General features: G+C 33.1%; 1 protein-coding gene across 1 annotated transcript in view; it reads right to left on the bottom strand.

Moving 5' to 3' along the window:
- The window catches only part of LOC129235205 (QRFP-like peptide receptor), a 107,602-nt gene that overhangs the window by 18,023 nt on the left and 69,712 nt on the right, over window positions 1-19,867 (bottom strand). Inside the window, exons 2-5 of the mRNA XM_054868912.1 lie at window positions 12,066-12,253; window positions 8,346-8,603; window positions 7,165-7,275; window positions 3,844-4,006 (exon numbers count right to left, since the gene is read on the bottom strand). Coding sequence (XP_054724887.1) covers window positions 3,844-4,006; window positions 7,165-7,275; window positions 8,346-8,603; window positions 12,066-12,253 — 720 coding nt within the window. The remainder of the gene's footprint in view (window positions 1-3,843; window positions 4,007-7,164; window positions 7,276-8,345; window positions 8,604-12,065; window positions 12,254-19,867) is intronic.

Here is a 19,867-nt window from a genome sequence, read left to right as displayed (position 1 = left end):
GCAACTTAAGTTGAAAATGACGCCACAAAGCGCGGAAGAAAAACCGAGCTGAAAGATAAAACCCCAAACCTACCCTTTATACTTCGCGAATGAGAGGAGATCACCACCTGTCTATGAGCTGCTATTCGCTGGCGCGTTTGATTCAAATGAATAAAAATGCTTCACGCTGCTTCAGTGGTGAAATTGAAAATGTTTAACCGTTAAGAGAAATTGTGAAAGAAAAAAAAAGTTTACGTATGCGTGGGTTAACTAATCCAATTTCTAAAGTGAAGAGCGTAATTTTGCCTGAATATCGGACAAAGGGTTAGGAACTATTTCCTTCGTTTAGCCTCAGCTTATTTTACCATTGTCAAGTAAGCTGGCAGTGGAGTATAGTAGTCCTGTGATTTCGTAAAGCACCAAAACAATATGAAAAAAAAAGAACACATAAATGTCACATTTATCAGTCTATTCTAGTCTCCACCAGACATACCAACTGTTGTTCGTAGCCATCTTTAACTAACTGACATATTTACCACCAGCTAAGCGGAACGACTTCATTTTGGTTGACCAAAGCTTCAATCATTAATGCGAGTGTTTGACGGAGACTTGAATCATTTGGCCAACAAGGCTGTCAGTGTATTTTTTAGGCTTTCATGTCCAAGTTTGGTTATGATACAATAACGCCCAGATAAGGACCTTGATAAATTTTAACTGCCTAGTTATAGCAATGACCGTATATCCATAGAATAATATAAAATAATCCAACGTATCTTTGGAGTAAAAAAATTGTACGTTTCATACAAATGGTGAAATATTAATAAAGAAAAAAATATCTTTGTTTAGTCATGTTTTATAGTTAATGCCAAGGCTGCAAGTTTTAAACATCTGGATTCGTAACGATAAGGGTTTTGCGTTCTTCATCGTGAAAACAACTCTAATTTAACATAAGAGACAAATATCGGCGAAAAAGCTGTTATTGGAGTAAATGATCGTTTTTAAGAAATTTCTCATAGTATCCTTTCTTTAACATGAATATGGCACTGATATTAGACCTAAATTTTCCTGTAAAACCGACTGGCAATATTTTTACCTACGTTAGCAAAATAGTTTCGGAAATTTCTTTACCTCAAAAAGCGCAAAATTAAATTCTTGTGAATGGAACCACTAAAGGTTTCCTTCCGTTAAAACTTGAGTATTTAATATCTTAGGAGATGCAACATATTATTAACTAATCATTGAATCTAAAGACGTGCAATGTTTTATTTCTCAAATTTTCTCCTTGATATTCTTCGTTATATAAAAACGTTTTTCTCTACATTTAAAAAAAAGGTAGAACAAAAATTAATGACAAATTTTAAATTTTAAAGAGTCTTGTTTAAATGTCACCAATCCATTACAATTCGTTTTATTTTACTTTGGCCGATCGTGTCGCACCACCGAAAATAGATTTTTTTTTAAAAAGAATATCGAAATTTAAAAAAAAAGAAACAGTTTAAAACATATCCACTTGTACAAAAATATCATTTTATTGAAATAGATCCTCAGTATTTTTTACCTACGAAATAAATTCTGTGTAATTAGTAATTTTTGAGCCATTATATCACTGCTACACTGGCCTAATAAAAATAAAATACAAGAGAAAACCTGGAAAGAAACTTGTGAACTTTTTTAACGTTCGTAATTTTGCTAGACAACTACGTAGTTTTGTTTAAGCTTTGGAGCTGGTAAAACTTACGGAAGAACTTGATGAAGCAAACATCAGGCAATTACCATTCTTCTTTGAACTGTGTGTTTTATTCCAGAACTTCACTATACATTTTCCAAAAACGTTAAAAATAAAAAAGGCTATTTATCTTCTACTAAGAAATAAGCTGAATATTTTTCGCCGGATTTTTTTTTTTTTTTTTGTGAAACTCATACTTTGGTGTAAATGTATTTGATGTAAAAACTAACTTTGAGCATTGGTTTTGATTACTTCTAAACAAATGTTTTTAGATTGTTTTTGGTGTTAGTTTCTATGGTTTTCTGGTGCGTTACACACTCAAGAACATTGAAAATAAGGTCCCAAGAAGGAAGCATTGGATTAAAGTGAAATTTACTATACAGAATAATACAGGCGAGAGATGCACTTGATCCGAAAATCCAGGCAATTAAACAAATACAGGCTAAGAAATGATAAAAATACAGTACTACTTCAGTAGCGTGCTGGACCTCCTTTTGCTGCAATACATGCCACAACACAAACCGGCATTCAGCTAATTAAACGTCTGATGTTATCCTGAGGCAGATGAACCCGAAAAATTTGAACAGCCACTTCCAAATCTTGCAAAGAGAAGCACGGCGGCACTGGCGTTTCAGCTGATAACCATACATGCTCTATACGAGACAAGTCAGGGGAGCAGCTGGCCATGATAGAGTCTCAAAATGACGTAAGAAATTTTGAGCAACTCTAGCTGTATGCGGGCGAGCATTATCTTGCTGCAAAATGGCCCCTGGGAGACTATTTAGGAGTGGTCCTACATGTGGTTTGCAGAATGCCATTAACATATCGTTGGCCCTTTAAGGTCCCACGTACCACAGCTAGAGTAGACCGGTTATCATGAGCAATAGACCCCCCATACCATAATGCTCGCTGTTCGGGCAGTGTGTCGTGCGATCGAATGGTTTGAATGGTATCTTTCTCCAGGGCGCCTCTATACCCGTGCGTGGTTATCATCTGACCCCAAAACGAACCGGGATTCATCACTGAAATAATTTTTTGCCAGTCAGCGACATCCCACATTGCTCTGGCTTCGCACCATTGTAGACGGAGTCGCCTATGTTTTGGCGTTAAAGAGAGTACCCGAAAAGAGCAATTGGACTGCAGATTCACTGCCGCAAGACGTCTGGAAATTGTTCGGGGAACAACTGCTACCCCTACGCCTACTTGTATGACGGAGCGAGCCACTGTGGGATCCTACGAGCGCTTGCCGCTCAAATCTTCTTGTCATCTGTCTGGTCACTCCAGACCCGGTTTTTTGCACGTGGGTACTATGTCGTGTCTACTGCCTACAACAGTTTCTCACAGAACACTCCGAACGATTCACCTGGGCAGCAACACGGATCGTCGACCAGCCTGCAATTTTCTTGCCGATGATGAAACCTCTTTCAAACTCACTTAACTGTAAGAAATGTTTTCTAACTCATCTACCTGGCATCCTTCGCACATTAAGGCTCTCCAACAGTCTGGATACAATCGTAACATTTATAAATCTTAAATTATGCACTGGTTTATATAGCACCTTTTCCCCGACTGCACCAATACTGTAGGGTAAACGGTCATTTTCAATGTTCCTGAGGGTATTTCGAGTGTGTCGTGTATAGATGTAATTAATATACTGGTCAAAGGAGTTTCTGGTTAAGAAAAATAAATCTACTTATGTAAAGTGTACATTTAATGCATACTTCTAAATATTAAGTACAAAATGGTAAAACATTGAGGAGGTTGCTCTAAAAAGCGTTTAGTTTTAGTTTGCATATCTTGGTTCATTTAACACATTCATGATCAAATAAACCGTATTATATTGCTGTCTTGTGATTATAACGTATGTGTATGAAATCAGAATCAATAATCTTTGGAAGATGAGACTTTTTTTCAACTCAAGGTGAATTAAAAAAAAAAAAAAAGTTAAGATTTAGTGGAGAACTCAACGTTGTTATGGAATTACGGACAGACGTTTATCAACAGCTTACTTTCAAAGTAACTAAACATTTAAAGTCTGATACTACTTTATTTTCGCTGGAAAAAAGAAAAACATAGAGAGGAAATTCATTAATAGTACGCTTATACGACTAACCCCCTTATATACAACGAATACTTACGGGGCCTGATGAACCGGTCTCTTTGAAAACCACATCTCAGAACTATGCAAAATCCTTCTCGAAACGTCTTGTTAAAGCCGCCATAGATGATTGGGTTCATAAAACTGTTAGCGTAAGCAATGTAATACGAGAACCACTTAAAATCTGGAAACCAAGCTGGAAGCTGAAAAAAAAGGAATTTGCAGAAGTTTGAACTTTGTCAAAAACTCATATGAAGCTAGACACACACACACACACACACACACACACACACACACACACACACACACACACATATATATATATATATATATATATATATATATATATATATATATATATATATATATATATATATATATATATATATATATATCAAAAAATATTTATTTGTTGACAGGTTTAAGAAACTTTATTGAATTGCATGAAAGTGGTAAGTGGAGTATTTGCAGACATTTAGTAATTAACACAAGAAATGATTCCCTAGTTCTTAGTACAATGAGTGCGTCCTGTTTTTTCTTCATTCGACCTAATTATTCTACGTGATTCATATCTTCAGCGTAGCTGTAACATCCCCTTAAGCTATGATATACATTATTGTATATGGCGTAATTTCGAAGAAAAGAAGTGCGTGACTACATAATCTTTGATCTAAGTTTTTGAATTTAAACTTCTTATGCTACGGCTTTGAAATTCTATTCAGCAAACTTTTTCGTGCGAGAAGTGACGTAGCTGTTTTTATTTTTGCCAAAAAACATTGAAACATAATAATTATTTAATAGTTTAAATAGTTCCGCTTTTTAGGTGCTGCTTAAAACAATGAAAAATATTATTATTAATAGAGTTAGTTTTGCTAATAAACTTATCAAATTAATTTCACGGGTGAAGTTAAGCAGGCATTTATTTTTGGATTCAAACTTTTCAAATATTGTAGGTTTCTTTAATCAAGTCAAGTCGTCAGTTTAAAGCGTAATCCACATTGATTTTATTTATGCGCAAAAACTAATTTGAATGAACTGAAAATTAAATTTTCAAAACCAATCATGTACTTTCAAAAACTATACTGTTTTAAACTTACATAAAACACTAGTTAAATTATTTTTTAAACAATATTGAAATTAACATTGATGTATAAGGGGCATTCAAATGAAACCTGGTCACTAGCCTGAAGTAACGGGTACGATTTTATGAACTCAAAAATAGTCGCCAAAACTGTTGGCACATTTATCCCATTGCGACACTAGGCGGTCAATTCCATCTTTGAAGAAGCTAGTAGGCTGCTATCGGATCCAGGAATGTGTGTGTGTGTGAACCCAGTCACTTCGTCGTCAATTATGATATCCGCGATATCCGGTGTGTCGTCTGCGAAAGGCGTGTTTTAGAGGTCCATAAACATGAAACTCACAGAGTGAAAGGTCTGCACGGTGAAAGGGTGCACGGTAGATGTTCCAGCTCCAACGTTTCTCACCGAAACTACTGCAATGTCGTCTTCACAGTATTGGCCGTATGTGGAAGCCGTTGGACAACATGCCTGGCCGTTTCGACTTATTGACTCGTCTAAGGCTCTATAAAATGACTTGATAACGCTGGGCATTGATGATGGTTCTCCGTTTCGGGAACTTGACAAGCAGTGGGCCCAGGGAGTGGGCCCCCTCTCCCTGAGCGAGCCCTTGTGGGCAAAAAAGGGCATGTTTCGTAGAGGACGATAAATTGTGTGACCACCTTCTTTTAGGCGTTCAACCACACTGTAAATGTGCAACATGAAACGTTGCGCACGCATCAGTCTCTCTATCAATAGATGGTGTATCGATACATGCAATTACGTGGCATCATCTAACGTCTAATGTGAAGTTAGACGCACTGACCTGGTTTCATTTGTATGAACCTTATATATTAAGGCAAAACCTTTCTGGTCGAGCTCGTTTATTGCAAACATGTAAGTGATTAGGGAAGCAATCCACTTATAGTCTACATTTCATTCAATATTAAACGCACAAATTCCAAACATTTGATGAGAGTATCTATTAAGAGTGCAATAAATATCTTCTGAGACATTTTCGAGTTAAAAGTCAACACTAGAAGCTAAAAGATGTTTCTTAAATATTTAATAATTACTGTTAAAAGTTAGGAAAACGTGAGCGGAATAAATTTCAAAGATTTGGTTAAATATTCAGTTTTAACAGTAAATTGAAACTTTTGGGCCATTGAAGAACATTTGAAGTGTCATTGAAGTGATATTTCTGCTGCGTCACAAAACAAGTTACTTTGAATGTCAGAATTAATGAGGACTAAGCCTTCATTATATCGGAAAGATTCTTGAAGATGGTTATGAAGAGGCAACACTTCAGTCCCAAGATAATTCAACATAGATCAGAGTTTGTCTTAATATGCATCGGGAAACAAGATATTCGCAGAGAAAGATCGATTCTTGTGTCAAACGTGTCTTATACGATTCTTGAGGGTGTAACAAGACAATGGGAATAGTTAAAAGTTATAAGTAAACAAAATACTTGTGATTTATCGTTGGTTATTCATTTATTTTTTTAATACTCTGAGATGGAAAACCTGCGCCAATTATACCAAGTTGCGTCAATTTCCAATTTGTGATACAACTTGATACAAAACGGTCAAATTCGCGATTTTTGTGCCAAACTGCGCCACAAATGCGATTTTTTTTCTCCAAAATCATTCATCGCAAGAAAAAAATAACAGTAATATTCATTCTTTTGTCTCTGAAACCTAAAAAAAAAGCAAATAAGTAAAAGAGGGGAGAATAATTTTTGACAATGCATGTATTATTCTAAAACAAAACCGTGAAAAACTAAAGAAATTTGCAGTTGACGATCAATTTTGTATGAACATTAAAATTACAAAAACTCTTGAATATATAAACAGATTACCAATTCCAAAATTCATTTTATTGAAACAACAATTACTATTTGATTGAAATTGTTATGATATTTTACGAACTCTTGATTTTGTGAGCACTTTTTGTGGTACCTAACAGCTCATAAAAGTGAGCGTCAAGAATCAATATAGGTGTAAACTGCTGGCAGAAAAGTAATTAAGTTTAATTGATCCTAGTTGACTATTGATTGGTTATAAATAAACTACGTGTTCGTAAACGTACTGAAACATAAAAAACCTTCGTAAAAGTCGAGTTTATTACACAGCGAGGAGAATGCAATCGAATCTCGACACTTCAATCCTAATTTAAGTTTAAAAAGACAATGCTTGAAATGTACTCCTTAAAAGCAGACTAAAATTTACATTTCATATCGCTTTTTCACTTAAAACAAACAATAAAACAAGAAATACATAAAAATAACTTTTTGAACTTACTTGACCATATTCATTTGGATTATGACCATATATGGAATACAGAACCATAACTTGCAATGGCATCCAACAGCAAATGAAAGCTACTAGTACAACAAAGACCATCTTTATAACCTAACAAAAAATAAATAAATGTAGGCTTCTTTCTTAACTATACAAAATGAAACGTATTTTTATTTTATTTTATTATATGGTGTTAAACAACACGGAAATAAATAAAGTTTTGTGCAAATTTTCTCAAAAGCTTTAACCAGTATGTAATTCTTCACATAATTAAAATGTTTCTCTGATTGATATTCAGCTTTAAAAACGCATTATTCATATTCTCTAAATGACATTCGCTTACACCAAGAGTCTTCAGCCTGGTTTTCTCGGAAACCTAGGGTTTCCTGGAATTTTGACATGGTTTCTGCAAGCTATTTGGTTAATCAAAGCGCCACAATTTTAGGGGTTTTTTTTTTTTGGTAACAAATTGAACTCTTATCAGCGGTTTGATAGGAAACAACGTAAATAAAGGTTTTATTTGCTAGTTCTGTTTATTTTTCTTAAAAGAAATTTCAGAAAGACATCATGAAGCCTCATCAGATAACATTGTTATTTATCATAATTTTAAGGATTTTTTTCTGATAAAATGTGGATGCAAACTTCCTAAATGTAAGTAGAATTGAGCTTTAATATTCTTCTTTTCTGCTGTTTGGCAAAGAGTTTTCCTCAAGGGAAGGGTTAGTCCAAAGGTTGCCCGAAAATGCATGACGTTGTATACCCCTGGTTTAAACTAATTTTCTTTTTAAAAAACCCTAATTGACCAATTTTACAAACACATGTCACAAACTCGAGCTTTTAAAAGACATATGCAGTTGACTCTCTGTTTAACGGCGCTCTATTTAACGACTTTCTCTATTTAACGACGGCTTTTCACGGTCCCAGATGGTCCACTATAGTTTTAAAAGCATTCTATTTAAGGACGCTTTCGACTTAAGGACGATTTTTTGTGGTCCCTTGAAAGTCGTTAAACAGAGAGCCAACTGTATATCCTATTTCAAAATAAAAAGTATAAGCTATTCGATTAGAAATTTTGCTACCATGAATAATCTTTAAAGGTATATCGGAAATAATTTAACAAAAAAGTAGGTATTGATAAAAACAAAACACATAACTTCAATTAGTTTTGTTTATCTACCTACCTTCTTCCTCGCCCTGTATTGCACATTAATATTCTGTATGTGTCGTTCCCCTGGAACCTCCGAAATCCATAATTTCCAGAGGATGAGGGAATAAGCAGTGATCATAATTGCCACCGGGAGGAAAAAGAGAGTCACACTCACAACCACGTAGTATATTGTACGAAGGGGCTCATATTTGATGCACTGCTCAGTTTCGTCATCATAATAATACTGTAGGCTCCACATTTCACTGCATTGGGGTTCCAAGAAATCTTTCCACTGGAAAAAAGTCAAAAATAGAAAATGTTTTACAACTTTACTGCAAAATACTTAATGATTTAACTATCAAATGAATATAGCGCTAAAAGGAAGGACATATTGATTCAGAAGGAATGTATTTTAACTTGCATTTATGTGCTCGGACTCAAGTACAAACACTAACGTCTGCTGGGATCAAGTGCAAATTAGGACAAGCGCGTTGAACTGAACTAAACCCACAAATTTTTAATAGTTTTTTCTGTAAAGTATTATAAAGTCAAGTAGACTCTTGGAAAACGGTTCAGTACATGAGTTCTATGCGCGTCGTTGAACAAATCTCTAAAACTTAAGTTAAATCTATAAAACTTAATTAACAGTTTTTTTTGTGCCCGACTGCGCGTGCGCGACGCAAAGGAGGGTAATGTGTTTATGAGTCTATGTAGGTATGTTTGTTCCTATGTGGCGTTGTAGAGGCTAAATGCCTTGGCCGATTTTGATAACTCTTACGTCAACCAATTTGTCTTAGCCTTGGGACTTACACTAAACTTTAACACTAAACACATGACAGTAATCAAAATTCACCATATCAACAATCAGTCGCCATGTTGTCAGTTCGAATCGTGTCGGACGCTAACTGCGTGCCGCACAGCGTGCGAGAAATGCATGTAGCGTTTTCACTGCCTGAATTTTTTCTTCACTAAATCTACTATTTCGATTTTCATCTCTAACATGTTGCATTTGTTTTTGTCATGATTCAGGAGACTGAACTTCACGACGTGTACTTTCTTGACGGGCTTTTTTAGTTTTGCGAGAAAGATTTTATTTGCCGTCTTATGATCATAATAACTAAGTCAATAAGAATTAACAAAAAAGCGTAAAATAAAAAATAATTATCAAATAAAAAAAAACCGACTGCGTAACCCCCCCCCCCCCCAAAAAAAAAAGAAAAACTAAAAGAAAAAAATAAGCCCAGTAGTTTGGAATTTTATTTAGTATTACTGAATAACTACTATATTGAAATAGTTTTATAATCGATACACACATAAGACAAGTCACAAATTCAAAAGCAGAGTAGAAGAATCAACAGTCGGGGCCCATTCAACTTTTACGGGTTCCTTGATTCGTCAAAATTTCGCTTTCTTGTCATTTTATTAAGAAAGTTTATATCGTGAGGATAAAAAGTATCTTGAGGTGGTCTAAAAACTACTTATTATTAATTCCTCTAGGGACCTTACTCCGCTAACAGCTACATATGCTTGACCTTTAGCAAAAATGTGCGAACTTAAGTCAACCACAGCTGTATTAAAAGCGCAGAAAAGTCATCAGTCAAATCTTTCTCGCAAAACTAAAAAAACCCGTCAAAAAAGTACATGTCGCGAAACTCAGTCCTCTGAATCACGACAAAAACAAAAATGCAACATGTTAGAGATAAAATCAAATAAAAAGTAGACTTGGTAAACAAAAAAAAAAAAAAAAAAAATCAGGCAGCGAAAACGCTACCTGCATTTGTCGCACGCTGTGTGGCATGCAGGTAGCGTCCGACACGATCCCGAACTGACAATATGACCACTGGTTGTTGATATGGTGAATTTTGATTACTGCCATGTTTTCAGTGAAATTCCCAAGATTAAGACAAATTGATTGATGTAATAATTAGCAAAATCGGCCAAGGCATTTAGCCTCTACAACGCCGCATAGGAACAACCATACATATATAGACTCATAAACACACTACCCTCCTTAAGTCGCGCACGAGCAGTCGGGTAAAAAAATTTATTAAATTCAACTTTGAAATTTTTTACTTACTCATTTCGCTGCGTTAAAGTAATTCTAAACGTTTAAATAGGCCGAGGGTAGCCTAGTATAATGGTCTCAGAATTACTCAGATGATAACAGATTTGGAGCTCGACGTCACTGAATACCCACCAAATACATGGGGATTACCTGCTGGTTAAACACGATAGTCCAAAGATTCTGTGATGATATCGCTAACAGACTTGATGCTAGCAGTTACTATGAAAACTAGGTTCATGGAGACTTGTTTACTCCTTCAGAACTACATCATCGTTGCAGAGGTGGTTATAGATGATGTTGTCTTCAATCTGTGGAGGCCAAAATTGCATTCCCCTCCCTATAGGAGGACTTACTTTAACAAAAAGTAGGTACTCCCTTCTGTCTTAATTTGGATTCACTAAGCGAAAATGGCTTTGATCTGCCGAATGAAATAAGTAACAAAAACATTAACAGAAGAAAAAAAACACTTTCTGGATTTATTTATTTATTTTAACCCCACCAATCCCACCTACCCTTTATTGCTGCACACTACAGAAAAATATGTAATATTAATAGAAGAAACAAAAGTTAACAATCCTAAATCTCTTATTTACTGTAAAATTTATAAAGATGTGTGAAAAAATCATTCTTTGAGCAAAGCTGGAATTGTGGAATCAATTGTGCCGTAGCATTATTACTCTTTTAACTCTTGCACTCATGTACTAAAATATGCACTATTCACCAAAGACTGTAAACACTTTTTTTTAGAATGACATCATTCAAAAACTGGTATTATGAGTCAAATTCAATGTTTTTGTACAGGAAAGTAGCAGACGCTAAGGAAACTTAGCAAAAAAGCAATTTCATTTTTTTTTAAAGATACGGATTGAAAAGAAAGGTTCCACAAAAGAAATTTTGGTACTTTGCATCAAAAAGATTTGTTCTTGTGATTGCTCATTTTCAATTCTACTGGCAATGTCGTGTATAATATCCGAGAGAGTATTGAAGATCAAATCGCTTATTTGATTTTGTAATCAGGCAGGAATTCGATGGATGGGAATGGATTTGGAAGTAAAAAATCATAGAACCCCATATGTCGTAGCTAATAGTAACGAATTCATTCAAATGAAATATAACAAAAGACCTAGTCGGAATTCTTCTATTAAACGTGACAGTTTATAACAAATGGATTGCCAACTCTATATCTAGGCAAAAATTCATTAGAGAATATTTCTAAATACTTTCGAAATATTTTGCTATTTTCCCTTATTTAAGGTCGTTACGTGAGCTAAAATACCAGTTACTCCATGTCTGGTTCTACTTATTTTATTTCGTAAAAATGCAATGAACTCTGATGAATGATAATTGACACATACAATGCATTTCAACTACTTACGTGTTGTATATTTTTGTTACATCTTATTTTTATACAATCTGCAAGGCCTGTTTTTCAAATAAACAGTTATTCAGTTTTTTTTTCTTTTTTTTTACGAATGTCCATCATTTTTGAAAGTTTTTACAGTAGCAAAACTCGTTTGAAGGAAGCTTAACTAGTTTTTGATATAATGTTTCATAAAATATAATTCAGTACGAACTTCTTTAAATTTCTTACCGCAACAGTTATTTCTTTTAAAATACAAAAAAAAGAAGGTTAACCTTAAGTTATGGATGCCAATACTCATAAGAATAAGAAGAGGAAAATAATTTTACCTGAATTGTGAGATGCTTTTTGACGATGAGGAATGGAATGGAAACTATGATTGAAATAACCCAAATCACTTTCATCACAACTGATGTTCGCTGCTTTGTAATTCGCACGTGTAAGGGAAACATAATTGCCATGAAGCGGTCACATGAAATTGCAGAAAGTGTCAAAACACTATTCGTCAAACAAGTCACTAAAATGAAAAAAAAAAAAAAAATACAGCATGTAAATATTTATAAATTAATCTACATGATTTTTAGCATGCTCATACTGCTGAATTGAGTACAAGCAGATATCTTTACAGATTCCAATTTTATAATAAAGTTACATCAAATGAACAAAATTGTCGAAAAATGGTTTTGGGCATCACTAACATTACGTAAACATGAAACAGTGACTTCTAAAGCTTAAGGCTCATAAAAATACCAAAAAAGGAAAAATATTGTTCGATTTATAATGTCTGAGAAAACGTTTTGCTTGATTGTTTTTTATTAACATAACACTACCGAAAAAAGAAAAGAAAAATGTAATATGGTAGGCGAATAATATGTAGGTCAAAGATGTTTAAAGCAACTTTTGTTTTCAGGTATTAAATCGGTACTGCTAACTCTAGTTATTATAACCTGAACAGAATATTTTTTAAAAGAAAGTATTGCTTTTGTTTGGTATGTCTTGACGTGTTTCCTGTTTCCTTTGTTTATTAAAACGTTGTTTTCGAATTTTTTGTTTATTTAGTTTCCTTTTAGAATCTTATTCCTCAAAAATTTCAAACATACTTTCCATTAAAGTCTAGAAGTAATTGCCTTTCTCCTTACGTAATGAAAAAAAAAAAAGGTTTAGAAAATACCTTTAAAATTAGCTACGCGCTCAAAATATCTTTATTCGAACAAAAACTTGTTTACATGAGGAAAATAGCGTGTTTTTTTTTTTTTTTTTGTTCTTTGTTCCTTTGTTCTGAGAAAAAAAAATGTTTAAACAAAGACAATTAGTTGAAACATCCTTAGCTTCAATTGAAAAAAAACAAACTAAATTTTAAAAATATGGTAAATAAAAAAATTCCTATTTTTAGAAGAGTTTTTTTTTTTTTTTCAAGTCTTTTTCGATCAAACTGTCCACTAAAATCATTTTAAGAACTCATATGACACTCGTATTTGTTCTAAACAAAATGCCTGTTTTTTTTTTTTTTTAATTTTTAAAGAACGTGACTAATTAGAAACCTGATTGTACAGGAAATTAAAAAGATTCGCCAAGACATAGTAACATGTACTCATATGTGGTCGCTTTTTAATGTAACTGAGTAAAAATAAGTTTCAACTGTTAACTGTAGATGTGCACTAAATCAAAAAATTCACAAATTGAGAAAAATCTTAGTTGTTTAATTTGAACTTTAATTTCTTTTTTGATATTCATATAACACGCACTGGAAGATTACGCCTTTGTTTAAGAAGGTTTTTTTTTTATCCGAGTGGGTAATATTAGAACAAAAGAGGAAATCTGGGGAGGATTTATCAATCATTCGGTCAAGAAAACGCAGATTAGGGCTACTCGTGTTTCTCTAGGAGGAATAGAAGGGGAGTGTGAGGCAAAGTTGGACAGTTAAGATGACTGAGCTTTTTCAAAATGAACAAATTGGAATTTTGTTTTGAAAATTACAGTACACAAAGAGAAACGATTGTGCAAAAAAATTGCATTGAAACATTATTATTATTTTTTGGTCGTAAAATTTTGCCTTCAAAAAAAAGTTTAAAATTGTTACTTCTTTTTTTCATGAAGCAAAGTGAAAAATGAAATATTTTTCGAATAAAATATTTTATATTCGATTGGAAAAGCATTTTTGAAGAAAATAATTAGTAAACAAATGGAAAATCAATAAATGAAATCATAATGAAACAATAAACTAGATAATTAAATATTTCATTAATTAATACATAAGGAAAAATAAATGCTGTTAAAATGAATAATATAAAAAATGAATAAGAAAATAAGCGAAAGAAAAATTAAAAAAAACGGGACACATTTTCAAAAAAAAAAAAAAAATGTTTAATAGTTTAGAGTTTTGAATTTTTTTTACACCGATTCACCATCTATTTAATAAGCAATATCATAATATAAATATATTTTAAAAAATTTAGTTAAACTTAATTTTTTTAAGGGGTTGTTTTAAATCGTTATAACTCAAAATATTCTTGGTCAATTTTCAATTTTTTTCAAACAATTATGCACAAATATCTAAGCTTTAATTCTTATTCGGCGATTTTAAAAATATTGATTCAATAAAAAATAAAAAATAATTGCGGAAAAATTTCGAAAAATTCAAAAATACTTTTTTTAATTATATTTTTGCAGTAAACGTTTTTTTCCCCTCAAATTCGTGGAATAGAAATTAAAGTACACTGTTTGAAAAAGATAGGCTCCAAATTTCATTGTTTTATCTTTATCAGTTCTTGACTTATAAGAGTTTGAATGCAAAAAATTGGAAAAAACTGCATCATGGAGAAAAACGCGTTTAAAGCTTTAAAAGCTAAATATAATGTTAGTTTAATGCATGCACCATTAAGAACTATATCTTTCGTTATAATTAATATAGAAGCCAGATTCAAACGTCCTTTTAAGTAGAAAAAAAGCGGATTTTTTTATGATTAAAAAAAATGCAAGATTTGACGATTTTAGTGTCCCGAACCCCTTTTATAAGTGAATTATTAAGTGAAGGAATGTAAATAAATTAGTTTACAAATGAATACGTAAGCGACGTAGTAAATGATTGAATGAGTAAACGAAATGAATTTTTTTACTTTGCCCAATCCACTTTGCTCCACATGCACTTGACTAATTGTGAAAAATATTAAAATACAAATATGCTTAGTACCGACTATTAGACAGTCCCAAATAATATTTGAAATGTTAATAACAAGAAGTGTATCATTTGATAATAACAAAAAAATTTTTGACTCACAACAAAATATTGCAATTTAAGCATCAATTTTTGAAAATTGCTTGTATTATCATATGTTTTAATTTTCAGAGGTATTTTTTACTTGATTGGAATAGCCAACATAATTATATGTTACTTCATAGTTAAAATATTACCAGCTAACTACCAAAAGGCACGAACTTGAGGATCGCGGATCTGGATGAAATTCTTTATTTAGATCAATTCCCACTAGATATGAGCCCGGGTAATGCGGCTTGACCGCATAGGCCGTAATGGGGGTCCAAAGTTTCTAGCTAAGCTCCTGAAAAGCAATGGTTTTTCCTTTGAAATTAACCTTTTTCAACTCTTTTTCTTGATTTAACATCGCAGTATCACCCAACTGTATGCATTCACGGTGTAGAATAAATTCCACCGACCCTACGTTATTCTAACAAGAGACGAGACAAATGTTAAGAAAGCAAATATTGTGCCGAAATATCAAATTCCAAAGACAACGCTATTGAAGATCTGAAGCCCAACAAGCATATTTAGATCCTCCTTGCATCCGAACTAAAGCGTATGTACTCAAACTATTTTACCTGGCCTTATATCTAGTACGAATTGACCAAATACCAGAATTTTATCCAAAATTGTGACCCTTAAGATTTTGCCCTTCATTTGCAGGACTCCAGAATTGCAATGGCGTCTTTATTGGAATTCGAAACCAATATCTATCCTTCTAAGACATTCGGCGTCTCTTTTCAGTACAACGAGGGAAGGGGGAGGGGTTGTTCCATGTTGTGAATTCAAATTGGCACGCACGGCAATGCAAATGAAAGAAAAGGGTAAAAAAAAATGTAATTTCAAAGAAAAAACCATTACATTTCTGGACTCAAATAGCAATTTTAAACCCCGTTACAGCCGAACTAGTTCCTATGCAGTCAAACAGCTTTACCTGGGTTCATATCTAGTGCAAACTGACCTATATCTAGAATTTCATCCAGATCTGTGACCCTCAAGGTCGTGCCGTTTGGTAGTAAGTTTCACTGAAAACGGAGTAACTATTTCGCCTTCTCACATTGCCTCACATTCCCGTTCTACCCCCCTAGATTCGTGTTTAATTCCATGTGAAGTAAATTTAACAAATCATCAGCTGAATTTTTTTAAATAGTTGGCTCATTTATTAAAACATATTTAAGCAATGATGATAAAAAGTATGCCTCATTTTTCTTCTATTTACACATTGATATTAAACGCAAATTAACTGAAAATTAATTGTTAACAGTTAGTGAAAGAAAAAGACTGAGCGCAACTTTCGTTACCGTTTTAAGTGAAACAATTTTATGTATAAGTACGTGCTATTTTAAAATGGAAAGTTAGTATTTTGATTTAATTGGGTATCATCCAATTTTGAAAAATACCCTCAACTTATACTTTCATACATAGTACCATCAACTTGACGTTCATACATACCATTAACTTATATACTTTTATACGTAATACATGAACTTATTTTATACACAATTTCAACATTAAAGCTCTTCACTGCGCCAACATCTAAAACCATCTGTACTCACATTTAATTATCAATATTATCAGTATGCTCATAGTTATTTTATCAAAGCCCTATCTGAAAAAAATATATTTTTTCACTATTGATTACTTTTTTATTTGTATAGGGTAATGCAGAAAAAGAGAAATATCTAAGGCAGACTATTGACAAATTGCTTTGGGACAAAGCAACATAAGGTCTAGACTAGAACAGGAGATAGAAGATATTAGTGCAGTGACAGAGAGAACACCTTTCCATTGTTCTATCTAATGATCTGTCTAATGATTGCAAAAAACAGTGCCGTAAAATATCAATCTTGTATTGCATTGACTGGTCAGAAAATTAAATGATTGTGTACGCTATTGAGAAAACAGTACTATTTTCTGCCTTTAGTTAAGAAGAAGTAACAAATATATTTCATAAACTAGTGACTACTTTAAAAAAACAACAACCATTTAACAAATGCAGTAGTTAGAATAAAACTAACCGCAGAAATAAAAATCTTTATAACTCATTAAGAACACAGTCATTTAAAAAAGGGTATTAATAATAATTAAATAATTTTAAAGACTTAAATAATTCGAGTAAAATGTAGACAATTATATTTTTTGAAAATATCCTAGGCAAGTCACCCCATTTTGTTATTGAAGAATTATATTCCGGTTATGTTTGCCAGTTTGAGCGCCATTTCAACAAAAATCTCTTCTAAAAGTTTTAAATCCTGGTCTATCATGTGAATTTATTTCTAAGATCGGTTCGAGCATTTGATGCAAAACATGTATACGAAAAGATTTCATTTTGTTAAATTATTTTTTATACATTTAAGCATTTAGCTAAAAAGTAAAATTTCACGCAACATTGAGACCGACAGTATAGCAATAATTTTAGTTCTCTTATTTTATACTTCACGAAACTGAAAACCTTATATTGTAATTTGAACTACAGTTTTCTTCAGAAAAAACAAAGCCTCAAGTTTGATAAACAGATGCAGTAAAGCTAAACAGCATTGAAGAGCTTGAAGCAATCTAATGCTCCAATATTTCAGGTTTCAAAGTCTTCTTAAATCAAATTTGTAGCCTCAAATCGCAAAAAATGGCAGCTATCAAGTTTGTAACGAACATTTATTAAAGCATAAAACGAATATAATTCTAACCATAAATATGGTTCTTCCTGGTTATAAGGGCCAACGGCTCCTTTCGTAATACAAAATCAAATCGAATCTAAATCTGAACTGATATTCTTTTAGTTCGCCATAAAACTGGCAAACCAAAAGAACTAAGAAGGAGATTTATTAGAGTTATTGAAAACACTTTTATTTTAGATATAAACACAAAGCAATTATGCTAGCTTTTTTTCCCATTCACATTTTACCCATCAAATCTAAGTCTTTGGTAAAAAACATTCCTATTTATCATTGGAGACCAAAGATCAAAGTCAAATGAACTATTTTTTTTCTTTTTTTTGCTTTAAAAATGCAGTTTTTTTCTTAATTTTTTTTTTTTTTTTGGCCGAAAATGCTTGGCCGTTTCGGTTTACACCTTATCTTGATTTTAACATTTTCTTAGTTTTAAAAGAGAAATTAAGTTAATTAACTTTAACAGAGACGCGTTTCTTTCAAAACTTCTTGACGCATAAGATGCGTGTAATTTTAGGATACTTATTATTTTAGTTTTTGCCCACCGCTACAAGAAATTTCAAATTCTGTCACTCTAAAATCACAATTCCCCTAAGTAGCACCGATAAAATCATAAAAGTTACAGAAACTCATGGCATGTTTTTCATTTTCAATTTCAGAAAAACAAAAACAAAAAAATATTGACAGCAGTATAAGTACGTTAATCCGACGACACCGCATTTCCCGGCAGTAAGGAGTTGATTCATTGGTTCAGTATCTTCGAGGGAAAAAGAAGCAAGATATTTCAAGAATGTCTTTAAACTGCCGGGTCAATACCAGACTAACGGAAAAGCAAAGATAACGTCTGCAAATTAACTGATTGTATTTATTCAAAAATGCCAAAAAAAGGAGAAAGGGAGATATCCAATTTTACTGGCGGTTGCATAGGAGATTAAGAGACTGCATATCTTCCACACATTCTTAAACTTGCAAAAGTTGACTGTTCCTTTTTTACCAGCAAAACTCATTATGAAGTTACAACTACTAATACTAGTTGTTATTCTAAAAGTGAGAGCGCCTTGCAGAAAGTCTTTAATTAGAAAACTTTCAAGCACTTTTGCTGACAAGAAGGAAATTAGTGGATGTAGGAAATTAGGATCTGTGTATATAGCGACATTGCCATTAACCTGCACGATTAGATACTGTTTTCGTCCAGCTGAAATTAGTAGTGAATAATCAAGTAAATAGGAAAACTAATGTAAACTTTAACAAAGATGGCAATACGAAGAAAGAAGGTAAATTACAGAGATTAGTGATGGGGGCATTGCAATGCTGGAATTTAGGACTTTTAACGAATGCGTATTAAAAAAAATAAAAAAAAAACATTTAATGTATGTCATGTATTTCGATATACAGGGTGTATCAGTACAGCGTTTACAGACTTTCAGGGCATATAGAGTACATATAGACGATGGGAAATCACACAGCAATGCATGGTCGGAAAAGTCTCGACACAAAGCACAAGAAAGACTATACACGAATAAGAGTTGAAAACATGTTTATTATTTTTACTACAGCAAAAATACTGGTAAGTTTTTGTCTGGTGCACACGATAGATGTTGCTACGTAAACCGAAGCATCAGATGACGGTGCATGCACAAACGTTGTTTTTGTTGATGACGTTGCATGCGCACCGGGAAGTGCAGGACAGAGCCTCGGTATTTTTGCTAGCTTTCGATCTTTAATGTGCCGGAGATGTGAGGCATGCATCATGCACGATCCGGGGCCGTAATTTCGAACACCTACTCTGATGACGATCGTTAACTTCTTAATGTTCATTTTTCTTAGTCTTTTACCGTATTAAGGATAATAAACATGTTTTTTCTCTTATTCATGTCTTGCCTTTTTGGTGATTTGTGTCGTCACTACCGCGCCAGGAAATCGTTTACGACCATGCATTGCTATGTGCTTCCCCATCGTCTAGGTGTATTCTATCTGCCCTGAAAGTCTGTAAACGCTGTACTGACACACCCTGTATTTGTCTATAGTTATATCTAGTGTAATTCGGAGTATCACGCCCCACCTGATCAAGAACTCTTTTTAAAAATGTTTGGGTAAATGGAAAATGAAAAGCTTCCTGCCTGTTTTTTAATGTACATATGTCCAGAAGATGTGTAAAATCTATAATTAAACAAAATAATAAATTTGTTTTTTATTGCAAAAAAAAAAA

This window comes from Uloborus diversus, chromosome 2, assembly GCF_026930045.1.
Source record: "Uloborus diversus isolate 005 chromosome 2, Udiv.v.3.1, whole genome shotgun sequence".
Classification (NCBI taxonomy): Eukaryota; Metazoa; Arthropoda; class Arachnida; order Araneae; family Uloboridae; genus Uloborus; species Uloborus diversus.
Note: the sequence above shows the minus strand (reverse complement) of the source record. Positions and strands in the feature narration are given on the sequence as shown.